This window comes from Gouania willdenowi, chromosome 21 (assembly GCF_900634775.1).
Source record: "Gouania willdenowi chromosome 21, fGouWil2.1, whole genome shotgun sequence".
In the NCBI taxonomy this organism is placed as follows: domain Eukaryota; kingdom Metazoa; phylum Chordata; class Actinopteri; order Blenniiformes; family Gobiesocidae; genus Gouania; species Gouania willdenowi.
Window position 1 is genome coordinate 17,085,311 of NC_041064.1, and position 26,540 is coordinate 17,111,850.

Here is a 26,540-nt window from a genome sequence, read left to right on the forward strand (position 1 = left end):
ATTTGAGTTTTAAATCTTCTCGTTTTGTATTTTGTTTTCATGTGTAATTTGTGGCAATGCATGGAGGCTCCTGACTGCTGCTTTAGTCTAGTTTCCAATGTTGTCACACAGTTTTACATTTTTATTCACGTACCCCCTATGACAATTCCTGTACCCCTGGGGGTACCCATACCCCACTTTGGCCACCTAGGATGTAGAGGAATTAGTGGAAACATCCCAATACTGAGATACTATAAAGATAAGAGTGAACAGGTTGAGCGGATGGTTTCCATTTGCATAGATTGGTTAGCATTGTAGCTGCACATAATGAGTATGCACTAAATATACAGTCTAAACATGCTTCCCTTCTGTGTCTGAGCAGAACTATTTGCTCATGTATCAATAACGTCCCTACATTCTACTTCCAGATATCAGAGTTGTGCTCTAACCTGCTGTTTGCTTCGAAAATAATCTGTATAGCTGCAGGTTTGATGTCACACAGGCTAGAGCCGCATGTCTAGCACATGCTGTGTTTTTTTATCTGCAAGAACTGATCTAATGTGAGATTAGATGAGCCAAAAAGGAATAGGAAACATCAGGATCGGATTAGCAAGACAGCAAAACATATTTTCAGGCGCCGTATTTCTTCCTTTTTCACTTTTAATCCAATTCTAAGAAACCCAATAATGTAATTTAAGGAAAACTGTCTGAGATAATAAAACTGAGCTGTCCACCCATTTCTCTCTCTCGCTCTCTGTTCTCTGCAGTGAAGAAGAGCTTCCTGAGAGGGAAGAAAACCAGTAGCTTCACTCTGCCCAAAGGGGGCATGGTGGAGCTGCTGGTCAAAGGTGCCAAAAACCTCACTGCTGTCAAATCTGGAGGATCATCTGATCCTTTTGTGAAAGGGTGAGATGCTTCTCAGGGTGGGATGAGTGGGAAATTGAATGACTTGCTTACAGGCGTGGAATACAACCTTTAGTTTCCTGAAATGTTGCTCATGAATGTATTTGTGGTAAGTACAGTTGTCCTTTCCTTCAGGTACCTCCTCCCCGACACCAACAAGTCAACCAAGCACAAAACAGCGGTGGAGCGTCGCACCGTCAACCCACAGTGGAACCACACCTTCACTTACTGCGGCCTGCAGCCTGGAGACCTGAACAATGTCTGCCTGGAGCTCACCGTGTGGGACAAAGAGAATCTGGCCAGTAACGTCTTCCTAGGAGGCGTCAGGCTGGGAGCAGGCACAGGTGAGAGCTTATGGAAGCAAAAACCAGTTTAGACCCATTTAAAGGTATAGTGGACGATATTTTTTTGGCTTCTATGTAGCAGTATTGTATTGTATATGTGCAGAGGGCGTTTCTTTTCTAAACTTCCGCAAAATCGTCTACTATACCTTTAATATGGTCACTGTGACTAAGCTATGGTAGTAGCTGATGTACGATTGAGTTCCCAGTTATGAACTTTTGTTTTTTCTGCAATAACATTTAGTAAAACAGTTAAAACTTTGCTTTAAAAAAATACTGTATTATTATTATTGATCAGCTTCCTTTAAACTAGGGGTCACCAGTAGGGATGTATTGATTAATCGTAAGGCAGTTAAAAATCGATTCATAGGTATCACGATTGACATCGATACTTTGAAAATTGAATTGCAGTGCTTTTTTCCCTTCTCTTGTCCAGCAGTGTACCGGCGGGCGGAATCTGCTACTATTTTCTTTCTGGCCACCTTCTACTCTTACATGTTAATAAATTATTCCTTACCCCTTTAGCACAAAATAAAAGTTCATTGTTGGGGTAAAATAATATTTAGCAGCTGTTATGGCAGACACTTCCTATAACATCCTGTAGAGTTCAGCCAATAGCACACAGGCTGTGGTTGGGGTCACTTATAATTGTAATCACGTAATTGATAATGAATTACACTTATAGCATAATTATAATTGTAATTGTTGCTGTCATAGCCGTATTTAAATTGGAATTGAGTTCAGATAATTGACTTTGTAATTGTAATTACCATGAAAATTCTTCAAAAAAATTGTCAATTATAGTTGAATGCAAAACTGTTGAACCATGTTACAGTTCTACACATATGTAGTAAACAAATATTAAAATGTGTTTCATATCAAGCTTTCATTTAATCATTTAAAAAATAATTAAATCTAGGGCTATACTTGCCACGGTTCCCTTGCACACAGTAAACAAACCAAATCTTGCACAATTGGAACTTCATTTATTTTTCCACAAAGGCATCTGTATAAAACAATTATTTTTGAATTAAATAACACCAGTTAATTAAATTAAATTAAATTAAATAAATTATCAGGCTGAAATAGCTTTAAAAAAAAAAAAGATGATAATAATAAATAACTAGACCACTCGGAGAGCGCAGACTTCCGCCAAGTCCAGCACGAGTATTGGGCGGGACATACACACAATGCACTTCCCTACCACTACTACATTACCCATAAGCCACCGCGCTTAAAGGAGCAGAACATCACCAAAATGTAATCACCTGTTCCATGTCCCATTATCAACATTCCTTGAAAATTTCATTCAAATCTGGTCATAACTTTTCAAGTCATCTTGCTAACAGACAGACAGACAGACAGACAGACAGACAGACAGATACAAGGTAAAACATGACCTCCTGCTCTACGCTTGGCGAAGGTAATAAATAAAATAAATAATATATAAAATAATAATAAATAATAAACCCTCTGAAAAAATAACCAGTTTGATGTGGTGCGTTATGTTTAATCTGATTGGTCGGCTTTGATGTGATGCATTGGATTGTTGTCTGGTCATTTCATTTTTTTGTAGTTTCATAATGTCCATTGATCACCTTAAAACAAAAAATAATAATTTACTCAGTAACGGTTGTGTGTAGAAATGTAACAAATTACTTTACTTCTGTTAAAAGGAACTTAAGGGCAAGTAAAATGACTGATTTAGAAATATACTCAAAAAAGTACTCGTACCCATAAAAGCAGCTCAATTACAGTAACGTGAGTACGTGTAATCAGTTATTTTTACTTCTGTAAGGCTAAGGGTTACTAAATGTCTATTTTCTCCTGCTTTAAGGTAAAAGCTATGGGAACGACGTGGACTGGATGGACTCGTTCGGGGAGGAACTCCACGTGTGGCAGCGTATGATTGACAACCCCGAGGTCCCTCATGAGTGTACGCTGCTGCTGAGATCCAGCATGCGCAAACACGTCACATGAGTCGCACCAGAGCCCGTCCCGCGACAGCTGCTCCTGCCTTATACGCCCACCCCCACACGTCGCTCAGCTCAGCTCGGCTCTGAAAGGCCACCACTGACTCCGCCCACAGTGCCCCCCGTGTCCGTCCTCGTCCCCCGTGAGTCGTCTCTGCATGAAGTTAGAGCAGCGTTTAGACGAGACAGCGATCAATAAATGTCCACGAGCTACAACTTTAGAGCACACGGTGACGCCGACTCATCCTCTCATTGTGGGCTGCACACAGAGGTGGAAAGTGACCCGTTCCTGCACTGCTCACTCATTTCTACTAAGTTGACCTGGAAAAGCACATGTTGTAAGGGTTTATATTCTGGGTTAATCACTGAAAGGACCAAATTGGTGTTCACGATTTTACACGCTAATAGATCACTTAAAGGACCAAAATTTCTACAAGTTTATCGTTTTTATTTGACTACGGGTAGTATTTGAATGAATCAAAGCACGAGTTGGAGCTAGTCACGATTCACTGAGAGTACAGACTGAAGTACGCGTTTATTTTCATTGTCTATGCTGGAGATTTTCTCTTTTATGAGCTCAAATCATTCCGAGAACACACAGTACGTGGCCTGTAGACAATGAATTTACTGACAACATGAATATTTATTTATGTTTATATTTATATTTAGAGTTTATATGTCATAGCTTCCTCAGGATTCATCAGCAGGTTGTTTCTCTTCATTAAATTAGCGTAGCAGTTTGCACACGCATATCAGCCCGTGGATGCATCACATGAGAGGAAATAAAAAAAAAAATATATATATATATTTATAATTTTTTTTTACCTTTTTCATTACATTTGATTTATATTGTTATGTTTAATCAAGACCACCAACTTTTCCTTTTTCTCAGCGTTCAAACCCTTCATTGATAAAACACTGCTATGGGAGTATATTAGGGACCAGCTAAAGTTTCTACACTCAGAGATGAGAATAGTGACTCTCTAAAAGCGCGATCAATAGTTATATTAGTTACTTTATTATGAGAACAATCATGGACAATCTTTATTCCAAAATGAGCAGCAGCTGAATGAGAAATGACATTAAAAGCCCCATTAGAAACATCTCTGTAGCAGGTTTACATTAAGGATTCTACACACATTCAACACTCCCTACAAATGAATGTGATTTAATAATCAGGTATAGAAGATTTATGAATGAATGAATGATGCAGCTTTTCCATAATGATCAATATAAGAAGCCGCTATGATTTAGTTCCTCTACTGATGTTTTCACCGTAACGCAGAGCAATCGACACTCGTCATGACACGTTTAATCTCTTGCTGAGATCTGACGCTAACTACACAAACGTTTGGGTTAAGCACTCATCAAATGTTCACAAAACTCCCCACAGAGACACATTTGATGATGTAAACGTCGACTCATCCTCTGCGAAGCTCGTCGTCGTCAGCGATGACGCGTTTGACACTGATGTTCATTTTCTGCTATCTGACATCTGTGTGTGTGTGTGTGTGTGTGGGAAAGGTTTGTGCTGGTATTTTTATCATCAGTATCATCTTGTTCCTGATCATATATAGATATTAGGTCATATTTAATGCCATCGCCATGATTTGTTGTGGTTTTTAACCCGGATAATGGTGTGACTGTGCCTGAATTGAGCCTCTTTCCACCTCTAGCCGTCCTATGAAAATAAACTGTAGCACAAAGTTAAGGTAGAGTATGACTTTTAGTCTTGCATCCATGTGAATGTACGTGACACTGAATCAGTGTAGTGATAGAAAATGCATGGAGTTATAGAGAAAACCGAGGTAGAAGAACAAAAAGGTTACACAAAGCACTGATACTGACTTCATTTTAGCTGTAGTGAAACAATGTGTTATTTGAAGTGCGTTAACCACTGACCTGTGAGTCCCATGGATGAGCTGCTGCCAGTCTCCAGGGCTCTGCCACCCACCCACCCTACTGTGGAATAAAAGCTCACCTTGTTTCTGTCCTCTACATCCACCATCTGCTCCGAAAACCTGCGAGCGAACCGTCCCACAGCCACAGATATGGATCTGTTGGTACCCGCCACAATCTGGAGGCTGAATACTGAAGAAACTCTTGTTGTAGAGCATGTTTTCTTTTAGCTGTGTCAGCTTTCAAAGCACCAAACTCACTGTTTTACATGCATATTTTGTCCTTCATGTGTAACAATAATATTTTGAAATAAAAACATCTTTCCATAGACTCTATGGTGATTTTATATCCACTGTTTTGAGCAGAATTGATTTTGTCACCAAAAAGTTTTGGGCATAGTTTTCGTTGACTAAATAACTAAAAGATGACAAAAAAAAAAAAAATCAGAACTCCTGTGATCATGTGGTCTTATTAATTCCAGCAATATTCTTTTTGATATACTATTAAAAAATAATCTTGCTGGAATTGCTACGCGAAAGTCAAATTAACTTCAAAGGAAACCTCAAAGCGAATAGCAGGCGCCTCTGAAGAAGACTGGCAGTTGTCAGTCGAAACATGTCAGGAGATCAAAGTGAATTTCCTAAGGAACAGTTGTCTGAATAAATGAAACCTTTATACTATGTGGTCATACACATTGCATCAAATCTGTGTGTGTGTGTGTGTATTTACAAACATTAATACCATTCAGCATCAGGTTGATTTTTTTTTTTTTTTATGCATAAACTCTTTTGCTTTATACTTTAGTTGACTATATCTGTCACAGATTTAGTTGAATATAATCCTAATGTCATTTAGTTGACTAAAACTAGACCATAAATGAAATGTTCCTGATGACTACATTTGGTCAAAAGACTGACTAAAAATAAATCCAAATTAGCATTTTTAATCTCATTTGACTGCAGTTTCAATGGTAAATCACACATTGGATTAGACTTTGTGTCTTTTTTTAATAAAACCTTTCTAATAAAACAATTCAATCATCTCAAGTTATACTTTTAAAAAAAAAAAAAAAAAAGACTATTACACCAGCAGCACACTGAGACTGCAGAGTGAGTTCAAAAGAGAACTGATCATCACTTCCATCAGACTCCAACTGTTGTGCAAACAGCACGGAAAGGTCGCTGCTTATTTGAAATTCTACAACTTCCTTCTAATTAAAGTACTCACACACCGAGGAACTCTTTCTCCGCAATAGACTTTAATCAGTGTTTGGTGAAGTTAAGCGCAGATGTGCACATCTGCTTACCAAAGAATATGAGATATAAATACTAAAAATGTGTAAAAAAAAAAAAAAGAAAAGATGTTCACACAATAAAAAATATTTGTACAAAATAAAACATTTTGGCCTCAAAACAACCGGATGTGATGGAGTGATTCATCAAGATCAACATTTACACACACACACACACACACACACACTATGGGGGGTGGATCACTTCTAAATTCATGCACACCAGTCCATCGCACGTGTACCTGCCTGCCTAACTTTCACTAAACTAGGCACCTTGCAGGTGTGGCGTGAGTGAAGCTGCAGCCATCAGGTGTCCTTCACTATGTAGCACCGTCTACATGACATGTAAACACTATTTTATTAGGCACATACGCATGCAGGCGTGTACGCGCGTGCACGTCTGTAATTGTGCGTGAGTGTTGAGTGTTGTATCCTGCCCGATCACAGCAACGATCTGAGTCACAGCGTAACACGTCTGCGAGCAAACATGCCGACGTGACTTGTGCATTGTGCCCGTGTACCCATTCTAAGTCAGCGAAAGGTACGCGTTCGTTTACGCGTTCGTTGGACTTTTGCGCATTATTTTAGAATGGATCCATTCCCCCATACACACACACACACACCTGTGCAGCTGATATAGGAGGAGCTTGTGGGGGGTAAACACTGATCTTGTGATGAAGATGAGTAGGTGTTGTTGATGAAGAAGGAGACTGAAGCTCAAAGATTGTCAACAGTTCTGATTGGTGGCCACATCCTATGATTGACAGGTCTGCCCCGCCTGCTGCTGCAGCTCCATCTCCTCCTTACGCAGAGGGAGGGTGTCGATGGTGGTGAACAGTTCAGCTGCCGTGATGGGGAAGGGGTAGCGCTGCTTGTCTATGCCCTGCTTGTCCACCAGAAGCATTTGGAACGATCTTTGAGGAATCTGCAGCAGTAGCCTAAGAACCCACAGACGCAGCGCCCTCATTAATTACTCGCTTTAATGCACGTGTGTGGGTGTGTGTGTGTGTCTGTGTCGGTGTGTGTGTGTGTGTGTGTGTGTGTGTGTGTGTGTGTGTGTGTGTGTGTGTGTGTGTGTGTGTGTGTGTGTGTGTGTGTGTGTACCTGAGCTGCAGGGACAGTGCAGGAGGGAGCAGCCTGTGTCGGATTCGTCCCACCTGTGCTGGGTAAGTCCCAACCAGCTCGATTACAGTCACATGTCTCAGGTCCAGCCCACACTGAGCGTGCTGTGACAATTAAAGTACAAAAAAAAACACAAAAAATCCAGACCACATGGGGGTTTAAAATCATTTACAGCAGCTGCTACCCAAATAAATGATTGTCTTTAATTATTTTTATTGATCCTTTGGGTCCTCCATTACAAACTCACCATGGTTTTTATGGCTTTTGCTTTACCCACCGGTACGCACGGTGCAGTAATGTTGGAACGGGAGTTGTTGGCATGAAATAGTCTAAAATAAATGGCTATAATATATAATATTAGAAAGTCATCTTTTTGAGAATAAATACATAAATTAGAATTCATCACTGAGAGAAACTTCTACTATAATAATAACTTGCATTGTGTTGCATTGAGTTATTCTTGTTCCCAATTGCTTCCACATTATATAGACGTGGAGAAGAAGATTATTTAGTATTAAGGAGATGGAATTTATCACTACACTATAATCAGTTAAACTGATTGAGAAGGACTTGTTCTTTTGATACACCAGTTAATGGGAAAGGCATTGGAACATCAAATTAGGGACATGTCAAACTCAAGACCCGAGGGCCAAATCTGGCCCTTAAGAGCATCCGAATTGGCCCGCTGGAGAAAGTGAAAATGGCAGCACAAACGTGAATCATTCTGTAAACTACCAAAAAATTCAGTTGTAAATTGTTGTTGAAATAGCTCTAAATTTTTCCAAAATCCTGACATTTTTCTCAAATGATTCCACAAAATCTCCCCAAATTAAATAAAATGTATTATTTTATTAAAAGTTATTATTATTCTTAATATTGTTGATTCCTTCCATAATTTATCTAATAAATTTGATTTATTTGATTTGATTGCGAAAACCTGAGGCCCACTTGTGATCAAACTGGTCCATATTTGGCCCTTGAACCAAAATGAGTTTAACAACCCTGATTTAGAGGTTGTCTCAAAGTTTTTGGCAATATGAAGTATTTACTAAACTCTGTGCTGCTATAAATGAGATTTTTGGTAACGTAGAATGAGGGTTTTTCAGCCTTATTGAACGAAATAAAAATTAAGTTGAACTGAATGAAATTGATCCAGAAAAGCTGAATTATTTGTCATTCAAAGAACAATTGTGTATCCAAACTTCTGCCCATCCTTCCTTTGTTTTGAAAAGGTCAAGCCTTCCAAGACAGGTTGGTTTAATGGTTTCTGACATGTTGGGGAAAACGTTGGGCCCAGAATAGCCTCATCAACGCTGGTGTCAGGATCAATTATCCAGCACAGTGAGTTTTCCTGTTCCTCTGAGTGACAACCGTGTTCCTATTAATGTCTCAGTGAACCGTCCCACTGGCCGCACAGCACAAGCCCAGAAGCATCAGAGAAGAGACGCGGCACTGTTCACCTCACGCTCTCTATGTCTCACCTGTAGGTTCGTCATCTGGAAACGGTAATTGTGATTGGCGGCCGTTGGCGCTGAGATAATGAGGATCCGCCTCTTCTCGTAGAACTGGTCCAGCAGAGCAGCGGCGGTGCGGACGCCCACGTTGATGTTCATGGCTGCAAAGACAGTGAAGGTAACGGGAAGTGACGTGAGAGCACGACCCATTACTGCACGTGTTCTGCTAAGTGTTTGTGAATAGGATTATCTTTGATGTTTTCTTGATTAAATCACGTCAATTAAAGCCGTTACTTAATACTGACACAGTGAGGTTTGTTATGCTATGAAACATAAGCGTAATGTTCCAATGTGTGCGTAACTAATAGTGATAGCATGTATAACACATACAGGCTGTGTTTGAAATCACATACTATATTATATTCACTCATCGTGACAGTAAAATAGACCATTCTAAGTTAATCTACTGCAGTAATTTACCTCTCAACCAGTAGAAAATGCTGTCAACACCTGATTATGCATAAATAAAAAAAAAAAAACCATCATATACCGTGAAACCGTTTGAGTTTTGAAAAATACCGTGATATACATTTTTGGTCATAGCGACAGCACTAGTAGCTTGTAAAATAGGAAGATGATCATTTTCTATGAAATGTAATGAAAATGAAACAACTGCATAAATTAGGAGAAATAAAGTGTTGTATGTTGAAATTCAAATAAAATTCCAACCTTTTTAAGTTATTGCTAGCCATTAAAGTGAAAGCCTGAACATTTAGTATTTAAAGGGCCCATGTTACGCTAAATCGACTTTTCTGTGCTTTAAACATGATAAAAGTGCTATATGGGCTTCACACACATGCCCAAAGTATTTTTTTCATTGATTCCTTCAATCATTAGTTAGAGGGTGATTTGCTCCTTTCTTACTGCAGGATGAGCCCAAACACCTCGCTCCAATTTGATGACGCGTTCCCACTTTGATGACGAATTTGTCGCGGCACTGAGCTGGAGAAGCCGCGCCTCCAGGAAGCTCTTTGCCGTGATTTACATGTAAACAGACACGCCCACAAAGGTGAGCATTTCAGTGTTCTTCGCACAGTGCTATGTATGTTTTTTCTACAGTCTATGTATGTACCGGCGAACGCCCCGCCCCCCCCACGCTCTGTCTCGTGTTTATAAAGCAGCATGAGCTCGGCTATGGAGTGGGTGGGAGGAGGGCGGGCCGTCCTCTGACCCTATACGTCACCGTGCGGGGAGGAGGAAGTCAGTGTCAAGTTTATAGACACACCCACTCATGAATATGCATAAGTAGGATGCAAATCAGCCTGTTTGTGTAGAGTTGCTCAGAAAGTGACTTTTAGAGGCTAAAACTCTGGAAAGCAGGCGGATTTGGGAAAACAAACCTCAATTACTATGTTTTTGGGATTCTTAGAACAAATAGAGATGGGTGAAAAATAGCATGACATGGGACCTTTAAGAAGTGCTTTTCTAACTAGTAGCCCTTCGGACTATTCAGTGTGTAGTGTAGTATGATATCAGACACAGCCACAGAGTATAAGCGAGCAGCCAATGTTCATCAGTACGTACGTGCACATGTGGTTTCTGCACCAGACCAGGTGAGTCCAGACTGACACACTCTGGCGGCGCTGCCCTGCAGCTCGTAGCCACCGGTGCAGATGAAGTTGCAGGTGGCGCCGTAGTTGTCCCCGTCGCTGTCACAATTCATGTAGCCGTTGTCGGGGGGAAACAGCTGACCACAGCGCCGCACTGTTCAAAACAAAGAGGAAAGAACAGCAATAACAAGTGTCTGATGTTATGATCTGGTCAATTTGACCTAAGACTGAAGTTGTATTCATAACATTTGTCAATAATTTAAAATATGCTTGATCTGAACTCACTAAAGACTTCATGAGTTTCTCCCCGTGTGCATACAACACACATCTGAGCTAAAGTAGTCTGTGCTAAACACTCAACTATGTACCATATATATAATGAATCCTAATAGTTAAAATAATCTAAATAAATCTGTGTAAAATAACAAATAATAACATCAATCAGTAAAAACATCTAACACAACAGATTGTGCTATTAATTGCATCATTATGGTTTTTTTAAATGATATTTCTGGGACGGGAGCCCAAAACATGATGATAAATGAACAAGTTCCAGTCATGGCTCAGTGTGTGATGTTTTTTTAAAGGCAACAAACACAGTTGTCTGAGTAAATAATAGTGAATCGAAAATATAACGGAGAACTAAAGGAAATAGAAAGATAAAGGCAGTGTTTGAGAATTGAATTTACAAATTTGTGCTCAAAGGCAGATGTAATAACTTCCACATCGCTGGAAACATTTCTTGTGCTGCTTGTAAGAGTGGAATATTCCATGTGGATGCACATTTAAGTTGTATGGGGAAAGTGTTGTAGCATAACAAAAATATATAGTATCTATCTACAAAAGCAAGAAAGGTCTGTGTGTGTGTGTGTGTTTGTTTGCGGAGTGAATTTCTCCCCGATGCGGTGTCTGTTCGACCTGAAACTTTGTCAACTGCTTCCACATAGCCTGAGTGTGTGCATGCTTTATTTTGGACAAATTTGGTGATTTAAAAACATTTATTTAAATTTTATTTCACCCGGACGGCACATTCATGTTCACCCAGAAGTGAAACCGATTCAGCTTTTGACCTCAGTGCACCATCTACAGTATATCTATTTCACTGCACAGCTCCGCTGCAGTGACTGCCAGAGCCAATCACAGTGGCGAGCTAGAGTCACGTGTGCGGTCAGAGCCAATCGCTCGCTGAAGACCTAGAGTAGCACCAGACCTGCGCGCAGGCAAACGAGTGAGAGAGAGAGAGGAAGATAGTTTAAGGCTCTATCACAAGTTTTGAGCTCCTGTGGTCTTCTCTTTTGAGGATACATACTTTTTGACTGTTCCTTACTTTTATTTTCACGTTTGTTTGATCGTTCGCTATTGAGACCGGACGGACGGGACCCGGAAGTTATTGGCGTGTTGAAAATGTTTTTATACAAAAAATACACAAAATGACAACAGAAATGCACAAAACTACACAAAAAAGATACAAAAGTACACAAAATGACTCCAGAATCACAACAAAAAAACAATAATTCTACAAAAAATCCACAGAAAGATACAAAAATACAAATAGTAACTCCAAAAAACATACATCACAGAAAAATACACCAAACAAAAAAATACATAAAAATGAGTAAAAAACAAACACATTTATCATGCACATGTCCTATAGAATTAAACCAGGGAAATTGCACATGCTAATTTACTTTGCACCCGCAAATATACCCCTTTATAACACTATAGATTGCAGAGTATGTTCACATCTTTGTACATCCAACCTTCAAACATACTCATTTGGCCATAATTGACAAATCTACTTAAGCTCCTCCCACTATATGAATACATACTTCCAACATGCACTGTACTAGTAATGCTATAAATAGTTGAAGATTTGTAGTTCCACTGCGTCGTATTTTGACTTATTTCTGTTTGACTTATGTAGACCCAAAAATCTTTACTGGGTGGAAACAGTTTCACCCAAAACACCAACAGAAGAGCCAGAGATCAAAGATGATCAACATTATAACACCATTATTTTGAAAGGACTGTAAAAACTGGAGGATGACTGTCATGTTGTGGAGTCTCACCTCGCACTCTGACCGAGAAGCGACACGAGCCTTTGTTTCCTGCACGGTCAAACACAGTGTAGGACATCTTATGGAGCCCCTCTGCGAAGTCTGACTTTGGGGGTTTTCCTTTAAGTTCAACACTTTAAAAAAAAAAACAGAATCAGCTTTTTTTTTTTTTAATTTAATGTGAAATCAGCTGAGTGGGACTGACTCTGTTAGGATGCCGTCTGCTGTGTCGACACCTTCCGGTGTGTCCCATGCAACCCTCGCTGTAAGCTTTCCAGGCCCCGCCCACTTATCCTTTATATTGGGACACTTAATTTTTGGGGAATCAATATCTGAAAAGAAAGAGCGACAAAGACTTTTAAAATGCATTTTTGAAAGAAGGAACCATAGAAACCATAGAAACCATAAAAATCACATCCAGAGGTGATCCAGAGGACTGACTTTATAACATGCAGGACTGTGACTGACTCAGACCAATTCAAATATTCAATATGAGGAGCTCATGTTTATATATGTTTTATATAAAATGATGCATAGTGTTTGGGTTCAAAGAAACAATACATTAAATGTAAATACTAAAAAAAAGGTAGGGCTAACAAGTACATGCCTAAGGCCCTCCAAAAACTAGTTTGCGACCCACATTTGGTTCCCACCTGTGAGTTGAGAACCACTCATGGAGGCTTACCAATGCACGTGGGCACTCCGGCACTCCAGCCCTTGTTGTGCTGACACGTCGCCGTCTTTTGGCCCTTCAGAGTGAACCCAGGAGAGCAGAAAAACTCACAGCGGGAGTTGAAGTAGGATCCGTCTGAACACTTGTAGCCACCATTTACTGGCATGTCCAGTTTAGGACAACGGATCTCTGTGGGCGAGATACTGGTGTTACTGCAGAGACACCAGTCCCATACTTTCAGTTCTAAATCATACATTTATTTAATGCTAAAAGACATAAAGCATTTTATTTTTAGAGAGACAAATGGATCAAAGAGGACAATGCAAGGTGGGCAACTTCTATCATAGCAGGGGCCACAAAAATGTTTGTTTGATCGAAGGGCCACATTATCAATATTCATGTCAGAATAATGACCAATCTGAGCGTTAACACAAGAAAAGAACAGTCAGTTTTTTTGTCATTCTGTGTATGTTTTTGTTATCTTGCTCGTTATGAGGCCTTTCGAGCATTTCTGTTGTTCTTTTGTGTATTTTTCCTGTAAAATGTATGTTTTTTGGAGTCATAGTGTGTATTTGTGTTGTCATTTTGAGTTTTTTTTTTTTGGAGCAATTTTGGTGTATTTCTGTTCCTTTTGCTTGTTTGTACTGTAGGTTTAAGCAGTGATTTTTGGTGTTTTTTTTTTTGTCATTTTGTGTATTTTGTTGTCGTTTTGTTCATTTTTGACATAGTTTTGTGTGTTTTTGAAGTATTTTTTTACGGTATTTTCCTGAAATGGTAAAAGTCATTGTATTTTTTTTAATGTATTTTTACTTTGTGTATTTTTCTGTCATTTTGCACGTTTACTTTAGGGGCCGCCAATTGCCCTTGTCTGGTCTACAGTGTCCTTGCTGATAAAGGTTTTAAAAAGATGACTTAATTTCATCAATGATGACTTAATCTCCACAATTATAAAATATCAAAGCAGAGACTGTTTTAGTTCGTTGACGTCCTCATTAAAACATCCAATGTGACGAGCTCATTAAGTTTCAAGTCCATCTGCAGATTATTCCAAACAAGGGAAACTAAAGCAAATTAAAAGGAGACACAGACTATGTGGGTGAGTTTTATTATGAAGGGGAGGTGACTGATGATCTCCTGTTAAATAAGAATATAGTGCGATAGGCACATTTACTCACTTTAAAAATCAGTTGTGTTACAGAATGTGTCATCCTTTTTCACGAGTTGTTGTAATAGATCTGTGAGCAGATGGTTGCGAGTTCTCACCCCGGCAGGCGTAGTTGGATGACCAGTGTCTGCTGGCCATACACACCACCTCCGAGCTCTGGACTTCGTAGCCCTGCTTGCAGCGGATCTTGCAGCGCGTTCCCATGACATTTCTGTAGTGCTCTCCTCTGGGTGTGCGGCAGCTCACGTCACCGTGCTTCACCTTGATGGGCGCACACCATGGGGTCGCTACGAACCGAGCATAGGAAACACACTGGCTTAAATTGTGCAGCAGAATGAAGAGGCACAATAACATGTTGCCTTGGAGAGAGGCCAGGTGACGAGCACTTACCTGACAGCCAGGAAAGAATGAGATGAGCTTCCGTTATTAGTTAGTTTGAAAATAAAATCCACAATTCAGTGGATTATTTTACACTTTCTGCAACTTACCATCATTAACTGTGTCTCAGGAGGCAGAGGAGAAAGAATCACTTAAAATAGGTTGCAGAGCTGACAATGCAACTTTTTAATTGCCCTCATAATACTGATAATGCTGACATAGTGTAAAGGTACACATCACTGTTTTATTTATATATATTTTTTTAAAGTGTTTTTCTTCTATGCCATCCAACTGTATCTAACGTATCAAACAATATAAGTTATAGTCTTATTGCTTTTCTCCTTGTAAACTTTTGATATTTTCAGTTCTGAAGTTATTTACCATTTTATTGAAGTTATGTATTTCCTATGTTGTACACAATAAACCATATTCTAAGTTGTCGCCACCAATTAATTATTGTTTTTTTAGTGTCAGTTAAGAATATTTTTTGAATAATTTTAGCCCATTTTAATACACCAAATCACTTTTTCTTGCCATATTTTTGCTCCTTTTAATGCATTTTTGCTACCTGACTCCCATCTCTGCCACTTCTTCATCAAATTCCAATGCCTTTTCTGCATATTTTTTCCACTTTCAAGACATTTTCAACCCTTATAAACCATTTTCACCACTTTTCCCTCATAATGCTGCATATGTTGACCCATTATTATCACTTTTAACCTTGTTTCACCATATTTCATGCTTACTTTTGCCAATTTAACCATATTCACAATTTGTCTTGCCCATTATTTGCCAGTTTAAACTAATTGTTCCCACTTTTTAAATGACAATACCCCCAACCCCTTCCCCAATTTCTGCCACTTTTAAGCCAATATTGACACTTTGAACCAGAGTCTGTTTTTGGCCACTCTCATTTGCAACTTTTAACCAATTTCTGTGGTTTTTAAAATCCTATTTCCCCACCTTTTCCACCACTTTTGGTCACTTAAGATTAACCCATTTTTAAAACAAGGATTTACATCTTTAAGATGTCAATATACAATGGTGCAAATAATAATACACTTCCTGGATAACAGTGGATCATTTTCATATAAATAAATAAATGTGATTATCACAGATTAATGTTCATGTCTGTGTTCAACCACCTTCAGGTACAGTGGGGGTCCCTGGTCTCTGGCACCTTTTTTTTAGGGGGTCACGCAATGAAAAGGTTGAGAACCACTGGTTTAGTTGACTTTACTTAAAATATTTGAGTCGTCTTTTACGTGTGAGAAAGTTTAAGTATAAGAATGCCACATTACAGGGCCACACAGTTTTTGTCATATTCCTGTGCAACAATGATATATAATGTACAGCAGAAAAATTGGTACAACAAATATTAAACATTTAGACATTTAAAAACAAACAATTACTTGAAAACATCGGACTTTACTACAAGGCTGTAATCCCCGTTATCTCTCCTCCTCTCTGTGTGGATACTTCCTAATGCTTGTGTGAAAATTCCTAGCAGGAGGCCCATTTAAGGGGCCACGAGGTTTTTATCCAAGAAACAGGAAATCAAAATCTGCTGTTTATTTTCTGCTGCCTCAGGATGAAAATTCAGATATGTGTGGATCAAAACACACACACACACACACACACACACACACACACACACACACACACACACACACACACCTCAAAAAGAGAATATACACATGTTCGTACGAATTAAAAAAAGAGTATTCTTTCCAGTCGGCCAGATTTGTGTGTGTATTTATGTGTTGGCACGGTGTCCACAGCCACTGAGAGAAAAGCGTTCTACATTGGAGCGTTGCACTTGTGGGCAGAGTTTGGCATTATGTATGAAATTGTTCCATATGAAACTAGACACAGTCTTATAGGCTGCATGTGTTTACAGAAGAGAGTAATTACATCATCCTTCATTAGAGACGCACTGAAAATACATTAGAGGTGAACAAAGCTGGATATACTTTGGGCTAACGAGAGTTTTAATGCATGGGTGCTTAGACACAAATGTTTTCAATCAGGTGTGCGTTTCTGACTGGAAACAAAATGCATGACATCTAAATTTAATTAAAGCAATTTAAGACTCGGATCTAAACAAAATGCCAATTTTTAATGAAAAAAGGTCATGATCATTGGAGATGCTTCAAAAGTGTAAAAATAGTTTGAATATTTAACACTAAAACACAGAACAATGTACAAATCTTCAGTTCCACTCAAGATAGTTTTTCAACTGCAGCAGTCACGAAATAACCTAAATTAGGCGCAGTGCGTGTGTGTGAAAAGCAGCAAACCAAGTGTAGTCACCTTTATACGTACGAGAATACCAGTCCTCGTCATCTCCATAGGTCTGCTGTCCTGATCCTGAGAGTGAAAGAAAGAGCAACTAAAACAATGAATAGTAACTACGACAACAAACATCTGCAGGTTGTCGTTCAATGCTTGGCAGCTTTGTCTTGATCTGTCCCGTCAAAGGTTGTTGTTTTTCCCTTTTTTGTGCAGCATCAAGACCAGGCTTAAAAACATTGTTTACTTTTCATGTGAATCAGACACAATCTTTAAAGGTTCTCAACTGACGGGCCAGGCAAAAAAAAAAAGAGCTGCTTTTATTTTGAAGGGTTTTTGTTCCTTTGTTGGTCAGAGCCCCTAAATTGATGTGAATATATATATTATTCACTGAGTTCTATATGCTCACATATATGGTTTAAAACGAACGCTTGAAAGTTTTACATGAGCGCATATAAATAGTAGATTACACAGAAGTGATGCCTGTGTTGCACTGAAATCTTTGATTGTGATTGTGACCGCAGAGCTGGAGATGAGATTTCTCTCGGTCCATGTTGGTCAACGTCAGTCAAGAACACCGGCATCAATTCCCTTCTACTCCCTTTGCATCAACCATTTCACTTGCACACATAACAAACTATGGTAACACCAAGTTTTATACACTAGTGCAGTGCCCGTAGGAAGTATGTATCACTATAAAAAATGGGAGGGGCCAAATGAGGTTGTGTTTGAAGATAGGACGTCATCACTCTAGAGGTTGGACTGATGTTCCACCGCACTGATTTCAAAATAAAATTAAGATAAAAGATTTGCGCAAGCTGTGTATGACATTTCAGGTCGATCAGACACTGCGTCAGGGAGATATGTGCTTCGCCCGCACAGACACAGACCTTCCTTGTATAGTAGACAGATAAGGCTGACATTGTGCCGTCATTTTTATGACGACACCTGTTATTAGCATGAATAAGGTGTCATGAAGGCTGTCATTAAGTGTCATTTGTTACCCTAACCCTAAGTTACCCTAACCCTACTAGATTCCTCCACCTAACCCAAAAAATGGCAACATAGCTCCAAAGATGTGATAATTTTGCAAAAGGTGTCATAATTTAGTGAACAACACTTAATGAACAGCCTTCATGACACCTTATTCATGCTAATGGCAGAGAGTGACAGCATAATGTCTGCCTTATGTTTAAAACTTCAAGTAAAATGTTACCCAAACTTTTAGGTGAGCAAGTAAAAGTTTTGCACGCTCAAATATAACCTTTACACAAGCACACAAAACTCAATAAATTAGTAACGACATTGTTTATTCAAGTTACTTTGGGGGCTACATAGTATTGTATGTATTTCATTAAGTACCGGTATTATCTCAGGTTTGAAATGCTCCATCGTTTGTCCTGAATTTGGTTGTGATAAAAGCTGATTTTAGGTCCTAAAGCCAGAAAAGTTGAGAACCTTTGTAAGCCAAAAAGGTAAAGATTTTGTTTTTGCTGCTGGTTCAGAAAATACATGTATTTTCATTCAAGTTCACTCTCCCGGAAAAATGACCATTTCAGAAGTTTTCGTTCTGCAATGGCATTTTGGGACTTACTTACAATCGATGTACCAATATCAGCACAATACTCAGTCAAGACACAACATCATCAGACATTGAAGGTCCTATATCATGCAAATCAACTTTTTTGAGCTTTTAACCTTGTTACAATGTCCATTCCTTATCAAAAACACCCCCAAAGTATTATTGGGATTCCTTCCTGCCCTCTTCTGAAAAACAAGTGGTTCAAATTCTAGTGACATCACTAGAATTCTGAACCATCCCCTCCAGGAAGTTCCTGCTGCTGGTGCTAGAAGCAAGCGGCCGAGGAACATCTGGTCATTATTCTTGCTGATCCCTGATCTGCTCAGGGAAAATAAATGGTCTTTGTTTTTGTACCAAAAGATAATGTCTGGCAACCAAAAATGCGTGTTCAACTGCGAAAGTCCTCGGAATTTGTTCAAACTTCCTAAAGAAGCGTCTACTCGCCAAAAGTGGTTGGAATTTATCTCTGGGAGCACGCGACACACCATCCAGCATCTGTGAGTCTGTGACCGTCACTTAACAGAAGACTGCTTGCTGAATCTTGGCCAATTCCAAAGTGGATTGTCTAATAAATTACATCTTCAAAACGGAGCGATTCCCACAATAAAACTCAACTTTGGAGAGGCCATAGCCATAAGTAAAATAAACCTCTAGCAAAATATTAGCCATACTCACTTCTTTGTATTTATATTTGAAATACATTCTCTGGAACTGTTTACAAAGTGTGGTGGGCGTGCCTGTTGCCCATGCTGCCAGGGCTCTAGGGCTACGTCATGAAATGGGAGGCAGTCACACGGGGAGAGGCGGCGCTCCGAGAAACCGTGCATCTCAACTTCCTGGTTGAAAGAAAATAAGTCATATTTCTTAATAAATTAGAAATGTAAAATATTACCCATATGTGGCTGTAGGTGATTTTGGAAGGTCTTAATATAGCATGATATAGGACCATTAAACCATTGCCATGCTGAGAGATGAGCTCTACTGAAGGATGAATGTAAAGAAACGTGTTGGTACTTTAAAAATCGCAGAAAAAGTGTTGGATGAAGATGTTTTGACTTTTGAGGGTAAGGAAGGGGTTAAGGTGGGGGGGGAGGAGGAGGAGTGTTTGACCATGACTCTAGGAAGTTACAAACCCCACCGTGAATGTCTCCTCTGTTCAGGATCCACAAAGGAGGAGTGTTCCACCCTCCACCCGTTTCATAGATCAGCTGAAACTTTAACGCGGACACAACACATGCTGTTACCAAATGCTCTCATTCATCTTTATTATTTTCATGCCAATTCTTCCTGATTGATTTCCACTGTCTGGATTAAAGTACTGCAAGTCATCCAATAAACACACACTCAGCAAGCTTTGACGTATCCTTGTTTGGATCACACAACATGGAACGTACGAGCTAATCTATTGACTGGAGTGAGTCAGATCTAGTCTAATGGGAAAACTATGGTGTTGCTTAATGGAGCATCTGAGAGAGGCCATGGAAGGTATAGAAAACTAAATTGCAGCTGGGATGTGTGTAAAGCTTTTGGATAGAACTCCTTTTGCTTGTACATGTCTATTACATTTCACTGTTTGATATCAGTTCATTACTCCCTCCAATCACTTCATTAACCACTGATGAGCTGCATCCAGAGGAATTAAATGTGGCACTTTGGAGACACTTGAACACGACACAGAAAATGACTTGATTAAGTTGTGGTGCTCGTTTCTTCTCAAACAGAATCTGCCTTCCACAGGAGGACTATTACAGACAAACCCCTAAAGATGCACTTGTCTGATGAAAGTTGGTTTCACTGAGCAGTCGTCCTGCTACAGAATGTCATTGGAGTCATGAAGACGTGACCTTTGAGTGACCTGGGAGATGTTTACAAAGACAGGAAGATGTCCAGTGTGAGTGTGAGACGCTACAGCTTCACAGGACACATGGGATGATTCCACCTCCCAATAACTTGTTTGGACGTGTTCAATTCTCTGGTAGATTTAAATGTTTAAAGGGAAGAATCATCAGCCAAGAACTTAAATAATGTACATTTATTTTAGAAAAAACTTCAATTTGCCCATAAATAACCTTTGAGGTCCTACCAGACAGTAGAGCTGGATATCATGTGGCCAGTTTCCTGAATCGATTCGATACTGATGAATCAGATTTTGAATTGATTAATCACGATTCGATTGCGATTCGGTATTGATTGGTTGATCTTTCAAATTTTTCTTGGATATTCATAAGATTTGATTCCACAACTAATATTTTTATGAATCTGATTCAAGATTGACTGAATCGAATTTTTTAGACAGATTACGACAAGTTATCAAGTATTGATGTTTCTTTCAGATGTTATAATGTCACCTTTTTGGGGCCATAATGAGACAGAACCAAGAAAGCATCACCAAGCTCACATTCACTAATACTATGTTACTCTGTATAGAGACAGTGAGCTAAGCAGAGAAAATAACAAAACAGTTTCAATTTGCCAATAACAGTAGTAAATAGTCATTTTAGTCATAATTCCTCTGAACTGTGTTTGAAGAACTGCGTAAAAAATCTCTATTGTACCCAGTAAATCCCCCACTCCTGTGTTCTTGGCTCCTGCAGGTGAAATGCACTCAGCAGCATCAGAAGCCAGATGGCCACTAATGATAGATGCTGTTGAAAGTCATTGCTTTGCAAAGTTTTCACTGAGGCAATGCCACATCACGTTAAAGCGCCCATGCAGCATGAGTAATAAAGAGACTATTTGAGCCCCAGAGCAAACACAAACAGGCCCCCGTAAAATAAACTCCTCATAAATACTCTCAACTGCAGACTAGAAACGCAACTGTCAGCTTGACAAGAAGCTCTTGGTCTGTCAAAATAAATCAATTCTGCTGCCCTTTGTTCATGTTTCTGCCTGTGTGATCAACAACAAGCGGCAGAAAGCAGCTCTCAAACATCAACAAGTTCAAAGTCATACTGAATGAACACATAAAAAGCCTAAATGACTTTTAGCAGACATATATATTGCCTGATTAATTTCTCGGTCAGAAGAAAAATGCAGTGAGTCGGCTCTAATGTTGTACGAGAGGTGAATTTAATTTGCGATTCCTCTTTTCAACTTGATAATGGCAAATTATTCTTAGTACACAACAAAAGTTAGAAATACGTACATTTAGTTTCCAGAGTTTCTTACTTTCGTCAATGACGTACAAGAGGCTACTATTAAACCTTTGAAAATTAGAATATGTCTTGTCATTTTTTTACATTAAAAATGTTGTGTAACTGATTTTAATGTCTTTTCATCTGAATCTGACAATGGAAACTACAGACCAACTTTCCCAACACTTTCTAATTTTTTTTTTTACAAAGTTGTGGGACTATATTTAACTTGCAAGCTTTCCTATGGGTTCTTGTTTTATGGTACAACTTTCCTTTCTTTCAATAGATTGAACAATAAAAATCCCAAATTCATCATTTGTTGATCATCGGTCACACTGCAGCATGAATTTTCATGAAACGGGTATCATCGGACAAAAATTGCGTCAATAATATGATGTTCGTAGGAAGGGGAATATTTAGAAATTTATTGCAGGATGACAAAACACTGGAAACATGCCAAATATAGTCACGGTCTGACTGTCACGCCACACCATTCATTAAGGCTGATATCCAGAGTTTCTGAGAAACGTCTCGATGTCCCGCCCTCAACAGCCTCACTTCCTCCCCCTGTCTCTGCAATCTACCAGAAGCCACGCCTCTACTTTTCTGCACGCGCATCGCGGAACATAACAAGGTCGCATTGATATAGGTCTATGGGTCAGGTAAGAGCCAAAATCATATTTACCTGTTTGTTGTTGGGATGCACAGCCTTGCGTCCGTGCACAGTTCTACATTCACTTTGATTGACAGTCTCAAAAACAGGAAGTCAAAGCCTATTGGCTGGGCTATTGTTTCCATTTGTATAGAGGTCTATAGGACGAAGGAGGGACTTATATACATTCGTGTATATGAATGACCACTGGCAGTAGACCTTAACAAAAGACTAGCTAGGTATTTTTTCGCATTTCAAATGAAAAACATAAACATAGATTTCTCAGAAACTCAAGATATCAACATTAAGTCTGCATTCACACCGAAGAATCCAAGAGCGGTTGGAATTTGATTGATCAATTACATTATCACCTGTTCTCCGCCCATTCAGTCCAGGACTATACTGGTGTGAAAGCACCCGTAGCTTCAAATATTGCCAAAGTGCTATGAGTATATTGATGATGCAAGGATAATTCTCAATGGCTGATAGTTGCTACACACATTTAAATACATGATCTCCATTCTGAAGAGAGCAGGGAGTGTTATTGGCTTCTTTTGTACAGATGAGAAAGCACAAAAAGGGGGTAAAAACCAGTGCAGTGGTGGAAATGTGCAGGAATGGTGATACCCTCCCGAATTTCATAAACTGTATAAGTTGGAGTAGCTTCAGGTTAGTTCAAGCTACGCCTTTCAATCCACATTAACATCATCTTCAAATCACAAGCCTGAACAGAAGCATCTGATTGCACCACTGCTTAAAACATGGTGATTTGCAAGGGTCAAAACTAAATGCACTGCAATTGATTTGCAAAATGAGCATGAACATGACTTCACCATAACCAAAACGCTGATCTTTTTTTTTTTTTTTAAGCAATCAGGCCAATAAGACACATGGGAACATTACAAAACACTTATTATGCACTTATGGTTATTATTATTTTCCGAAGAACCTGCGCTGTAATTGTTTAGCTTCATTAGCTGTATAACTTTGTGAGGATAATCAGCCTCATTTCCCAGAACAAACCCACATTGCAAATGATGAAATATGCTAGTTCTTCTTTTCTAACCCCCAGGAGTTTTCCTCAGCATCTAGTTGGTGTGATATCACCTTCTATCTGCACTTAACAAAGTAACGCCTAACATTTAATACCTTTTTCTAATTAAGTGTTTCCCAAACTTTTCACAGTCCCGTACCCCTTCAGACATTGAACCTGAAGCCATGTACCCTCTACTCTTACACACCTAAAAAACATAATAATGTAATGTCATACACAATGTAGCCCTACAGTGAAATTTACCTATCCTGTTGAGGAATATTACATAATAATTACAAGAATATTTGCATTTCCTGAAGAAAATGCAAATGAGGATGCAGGTGCTGGCCTTAATTGGCATTAGCATTATCTAGCATTACCCTAGCAATAGCAATAACCTAGCATCGACATTAACATTAGCACAGCAATAGTATTAGCCTAGCATTAACATTAGCCTAGCATTAATATTGACCTAGGATTAGCTTTAACATAGCATTATAATTAGCCTGTCAATAGAATTAGCCTAGCATTCACATTAACCTAGCACTCACCTAGCAATAGCAATAACATTAACATTGCAATAGAATTAACCTAGCATTAGCAGTAGCCTAGCATTAACATTAACCTAGCATTAGCCTAGCAATAAGAATAACTGAGCATTAGCCTAGCATTAGCATTAACCCAACATTAATATTAACTGCTCTATTTATATTCTAGTTTTCAATGTTGTCATTGTTTTTTATTTTCATTCACATACCGGTACCCCCCATGACAATTTGCGTACCCCTGGGGGTACCCGTACCCCACTTTGGGAACCTAGGTTCTAATGCAATGAGTGAATAAAATATCAGGGAACCATATGACCCTATATAACTTATAGATAACCTTATCCCACCGTTGCCTTCTGCTCTCCCAGGATGGGAAAAATGATCTAAAGAAGTTTGCTAAAGCTCACACACAGAGCTATAATCAATATTATTCATCTAAAACCAGAGCTAACATAGTCCTAGCACTGTTATTAACCTGCTGCAGACACAGTGGTCTGTGTACCACACAGAGAACAAACTACAGAGCTGGTTTCTTCATTAAAGTCAGTGAGCTGAGCTAAAAAGAAGCATTGATGTGAATGAGCTGCAGATCATGAGTGGAGAGAGCAGAATTGAATGGAAACCCAGAGGAGATTTCTACATTATAATCAATAACATCACTGTTATCACATTATGTTGCTCTGGAAATCATGTAAACTGTTTAACAGGACACGCTGATCACACCACAACAGCAATGCTAGGAATACATGCTTAATATTGACTTGTAATAACAACCACTACTACTATTAAATTCTCTTTGTGCCTCTTGACTTTGGACACAGGAAGTAGGCAAAAGCAGAATGTTGTTTTTCACAATAAAAGCATTACAAGAAAGCATAAGCTGTACAGGTCCAATGTAGGTCACGTCCTGATGGTTAGGGACCTCTGGTTAAAAGAAAATAAAGACTCTAGTGGTATTCATTGGTTTAATGGTGTCATATCATAGTGTTTTGGCATTAGAAACGTGTCAGAGGTGTGTACATTCTGCTGCTAAACTACCAATTTGAGCAAAACAAGGACAGATAATAATAACAACACAAAAAGCCTTGAACAAACAGGCAGACACACAGAGAACATGGTGCTTTAAAGCAGCTGGTCTGAGCCTTTTATCTGCGACCAAAGCAAAGTCATAATTATTGCTCCGTCCCCCACGTGCACACTGCACTCCCCCCGCTGCCCCCCTCCCCCCTCCACGTAAACACTACACCACACGTACACGCGCACACGCACGCACGCGCACACAGAGATAGAGAGAGACCACAATGAGACCCAGTTCACACACATGAACACCACTGTCTACTCTACACAGACCAGTGTACAGATGAGTCTGAGCCTCTCCTCGGCTTCAGCCTGGTTAATGGTACCCACTGACTGTAATGTCCATGTCAGTGGTTTCCAGTAGCAGACTGGTTCTTACCTTCGTAGCCGGAGCACCAGCAGAGGTGCAGGAGCAGGAGCAGCAGGGGCCACATGTCCGTAACGGGATGAAGGAGCGTTCAACATGTGAAAGAAAACTTCCAGTGAATTCCTGCTTCCCAAAGGCCCGCCTCTAACTGCTCACACTGGGCAGGATTTACCCAAAGCATCCAGTCACACACACACACACACACACACACACACACACACACACACACACACACACACACACACACACACACACACACGCACACACACACACACACACACACACACAATTTATGTACAAGCATACATTGCACCCATTTATTTATTTATTGTTTTGTGCATATGTTATATCTATCTATCTATCTATCTATCTAGATTATATCTATCTTCCTAGATTATATCCATCTATCTTTCTAGATTTTATATATCTGTCTATCCATCTATCTATCTTTCTAGATTCTATCTATCATTCTAGACTATATCTTTCAATTTGTAGATTCTATCTTTCTATCTATTTTTCTAGATTTTATCTATAATTTATTTATTTCTAGATTATATCATCTATCTATCTACTTCTAGATTCTAGCTATCATCTTTCTATTTCTAGATTATATCTATCATCTATCTATTTCTAGATTATATCTATCATCTATCTATTTCTAGATTATATCTATCATCTATCTATTTCTAGATTATATCTATCATCTCTCTATTTCTAGATTATATCTATCTATTCCTAGATTATATCTATCTATCATCTATCTATTTCTAGATTATATCTATCATCTATCTATTCCTAGATTATATCTATCATCTATCTATTTCTAGATTATATCTATCTATTCCTAGATTATATCTATCATCTATCTATTTCTAGATTATATCTATCTATTTCTAGATTCTATCTATCATCTATCTATTTCTAGATTCTATCTATCATCTATCTATCTATTACTAGATTATACCTATCATCTATCTATTTCTAGATTCCATCTATCATCTATCTATTTC

The 26,540-nt window shown here is 39.0% G+C and overlaps 2 protein-coding genes across 5 annotated transcripts in view; one reads left to right on the forward strand and one right to left on the reverse strand.

Moving 5' to 3' along the window:
* sytl5 (synaptotagmin-like 5) overlaps nt 1–5,425 on the forward strand; it is a 55,664-nt gene extending 50,239 nt beyond the window's left edge. For all 4 annotated transcript variants that reach the window (XM_028435976.1, XM_028435980.1, XM_028435979.1 and 1 more), the window contains 3 exons: nt 747–885; nt 1,018–1,226; nt 3,061–5,425. In XM_028435976.1, the coding sequence (XP_028291777.1) occupies nt 747–885; nt 1,018–1,226; nt 3,061–3,203 (491 nt within the window). In that variant the 3' untranslated portion in view covers nt 3,204–5,425. The remainder of the gene's footprint in view (nt 1–746; nt 886–1,017; nt 1,227–3,060) is intronic.
* Nucleotides 5,426–6,333: 908 nt separating this feature from the next.
* Nucleotides 6,334–25,677, reverse strand: srpx (sushi-repeat containing protein X-linked). Its single transcript, XM_028436217.1, has 10 exons — nt 25,543–25,677; nt 17,159–17,215; nt 14,566–14,754; nt 13,315–13,491; nt 12,835–12,961; nt 12,642–12,763; nt 10,547–10,726; nt 8,990–9,123; nt 7,491–7,612; nt 6,334–7,324 (listed from the first exon to the last, which is right to left on the reverse strand). The coding sequence occupies exons 1-10, from the start codon at nt 25,595–25,597 to the stop codon at nt 7,141–7,143; spliced, it is 1,347 nt and encodes a 448-aa protein (XP_028292018.1). The 5' UTR covers nt 25,598–25,677; the 3' UTR covers nt 6,334–7,140.
* Nucleotides 25,678–26,540: the final 863 nt, after the last annotated feature.